The sequence below is a fragment of the Alosa pseudoharengus genome, unplaced genomic scaffold (genome assembly GCF_046254945.1).
Source record: "Alosa pseudoharengus isolate Yale_2024_CS ecotype anadromous, Long Island Sound unplaced genomic scaffold, YU_APseudo_1.1 YU_APseudo_1.1_scf_5, whole genome shotgun sequence".
Classification (NCBI taxonomy): domain Eukaryota; kingdom Metazoa; phylum Chordata; class Actinopteri; order Clupeiformes; family Clupeidae; genus Alosa; species Alosa pseudoharengus.
This window is the reverse complement of record NW_027468837.1, coordinates 8,495,473-8,497,972: the sequence shown is the minus strand read 5'-3', so window position 1 is coordinate 8,497,972 and position 2,500 is coordinate 8,495,473. Positions and strand designations below refer to the sequence as shown.

Here is a 2,500-nt window from a genome sequence, read left to right as displayed (position 1 = left end):
TATGACCTGCGCGCCTCCTTCTGCCGCCTCATGCTGCACATGCACGTGGACCGCGACCCCCAGGAGCAGGTCACGCCCGTCAAGTACGCGCGCCTCTGGTCCGAGATCCCCTCCCAGATCGCCATCGACGAGTAAGTCCCCCCCCCCCCCACCACCACCTCTCATGGAGCAGCCAATCAGAGAGCTAGCCTTAGAGCCAATGGAAGCTGAGGATTTGACCCTTCTCTCTCTCTCTCTCTGTGACAGCTATGATAATGATGGCACGTCGCGGGACGAGGTGAAGGAGCGCTTCTCCCAGACTATGGAGTTTGTGGAGAACTACCTGCGGGACGTGGTCTGCCAGAGCTTCCCCTTTGCAGACAAGGAGAAGAACAAGCTCACCTTTGAGGTAAGTCACTCACCACAGAAACCTGACCTCATATATTCTCTCTCTCTATCTCACACACACACACACACACACACACGCTCGCTTTCTCCCTTACTCACACATACACACACACACACACAGACACACCATTCATTTCATACAGTCATACTGGTAAATAAAAGCCCTATGCTATAATACTACTCACACAATGGCTCTTTCATGCATATTTACATTCTTATTGTCTTAGCCTTAACTCACTGAGCCCACTGAGTATTAGAAAGTACTGTACACACCCTCAATGTCCACTCTGTGTGTGCACGTGTAGGTGGTGAATCTGGCCAGGAATCTGATCTACTTTGGCTTCTACAACTTCAATGACCTGCTGCGCCTGACCAAGATCCTGCTGGCCATCCTTGACTGTGTGCACGTCAGCTCGTTCCCTGTCAAACTGGACAGAGAACCAGGGAAAGGTGAAAAACACACTCCTCTACACCTCAATCGGGCTTGTTTTTGCATCTTTGTGGATTAACTTTATGAGTTTTGAATACACAGAGAGGCATATGTTATTGTTATTGTAGAAGCAGTGCAACAGGAAGCCTGCAGGACTTGAGACAGCATCATTTTCTGAATAGACAATATTATCCTGTTGGTAGTTTGAGGTTCTTGTCATAGCTTCTGTGCATCATCAATGCATATTATTAAACCTCCAACTGTAAATAAAGACATGGATGGCTGCATAAAACTCTCACTGGATAATCCAGCCTAATGTTCTGAATGCTATCGTAAAACCACCAATTACCAACCCTTTTATTCGAAAATTCTAAAACAACTCTCTGAGCACAGTGCACACAGTTGAAGCTGCGATTGGTCGTCTCGCTCCACAGGCAGTAACGTCATGCGCTCCATCCACGGGGTGGGGGAGCTGATGACTCAGGTGGTTCTGAGGGGGGGAGGCTTCCTGCCTCTGACGCCATCGACCCCCCAAGATGGAGACACGGTGAAGGCCACCACAGAACCTCAGAAACAGGACATCCTGGTCATGGACACCAAACTCAAGATCATAGAGATTCTCCAGGTGCATGACTGTATGACTGTTTTGTTTTCTTGACTTGAGGCTCAAAAATATACCCAAATGGACATAATGTCTGTAACACATCTGGAAAAGGCATGCAATGACACTGGTATGTACTATTACAGTATACTCGGCTATTGTAATAGATTTAAGAGACAACAGAATGGTTTCGAGACAAAGAAGCGAGTTTATTGTTACAACTCTCCTACACAAAAAAAGGCCACTCAAAGTAATCTCGGCAAGACCTCAGAAGAGTGGCCCTTTTGTTCAGAGCAGACACACCTCCATCTAATTAGGGACGTCAGACACGCCTCCATCAAGTATTCCATCAGGTCCAATTAGGGACGTCAAACACGCCTCCATCAGGTCCAATTAGGGACGTCAGACACGCCTCCATCAGGTCCAATTAGGGACGTCAGACACGCCTCCATCAGGTATTTCATCAGGTCCAGTTAGGGACATCAGCGTCTGTGGGACTTGAAAACATAGAGCCGAGGTAGCAGACAAACGTGCGGGTTCATCACAGTAGGAACCACCCATGCTATCCTTTCTATGCTATCCTTTATCCAATTCTATTGTAAGTGTGTTTTTGCCCCTTTCTGCTTCCTGTAGTTCATTCTGAATGTGAGGCTGGATTACCGCATCTCCTGCCTGCTCTGCATCTTCAAGAATGAGTTTGACGAGAGCAATCCTCAGGCTGACCCATCCACCAGCCAGGACCCACAGGCCAATGTGCAGGGTAAGAGTGTTTATGGGATTATTTCTCTGTGTGTGTGTGTGTGTGTGCGTGTGTGTGCGAGAGAGAGAGAGAGAGAGAGAGAGAGAGAGAGAGAGAGAGGAGAGAGAGAGAGAGAGAGAGAGAGAGAGAGAGAGAGAGAGAGAGAGAGAGAGAGAGAGAGAGAGAGAGAGAGAGAGAGAGAGAGAGAGAGAGAGAGAGAGAGAGAGAGAGAGAAAAAAAATATATATATATAGAGAGAGAGAGAGAGAGAGAGAGAGAGAGAATATATATATATATATATATATATATATATAGAGAGAGAGAGAGAGAGAGAGAGAGAGAG

At 47.2% G+C, this 2,500-nt stretch overlaps 1 protein-coding gene across 3 annotated transcripts in view; it reads left to right on the top strand.

Annotated features, from left to right (window-relative positions):
- itpr1a (inositol 1,4,5-trisphosphate receptor, type 1a) overlaps window positions 1-2,500 on the top strand; it is a 51,306-nt gene that overhangs the window by 22,112 nt on the left and 26,694 nt on the right. For all 3 annotated transcript variants that reach the window (XM_076268229.1, XM_076268227.1, XM_076268226.1), the window contains exons 20-24: window positions 1-131; window positions 247-388; window positions 693-837; window positions 1,252-1,442; window positions 2,052-2,178. The exon at window positions 1-131 is cut by the window's left edge and continues 121 nt beyond it. In XM_076268229.1, the coding sequence (XP_076124344.1) occupies window positions 1-131; window positions 247-388; window positions 693-837; window positions 1,252-1,442; window positions 2,052-2,178 (736 nt within the window). The remainder of the gene's footprint in view (window positions 132-246; window positions 389-692; window positions 838-1,251; window positions 1,443-2,051; window positions 2,179-2,500) is intronic.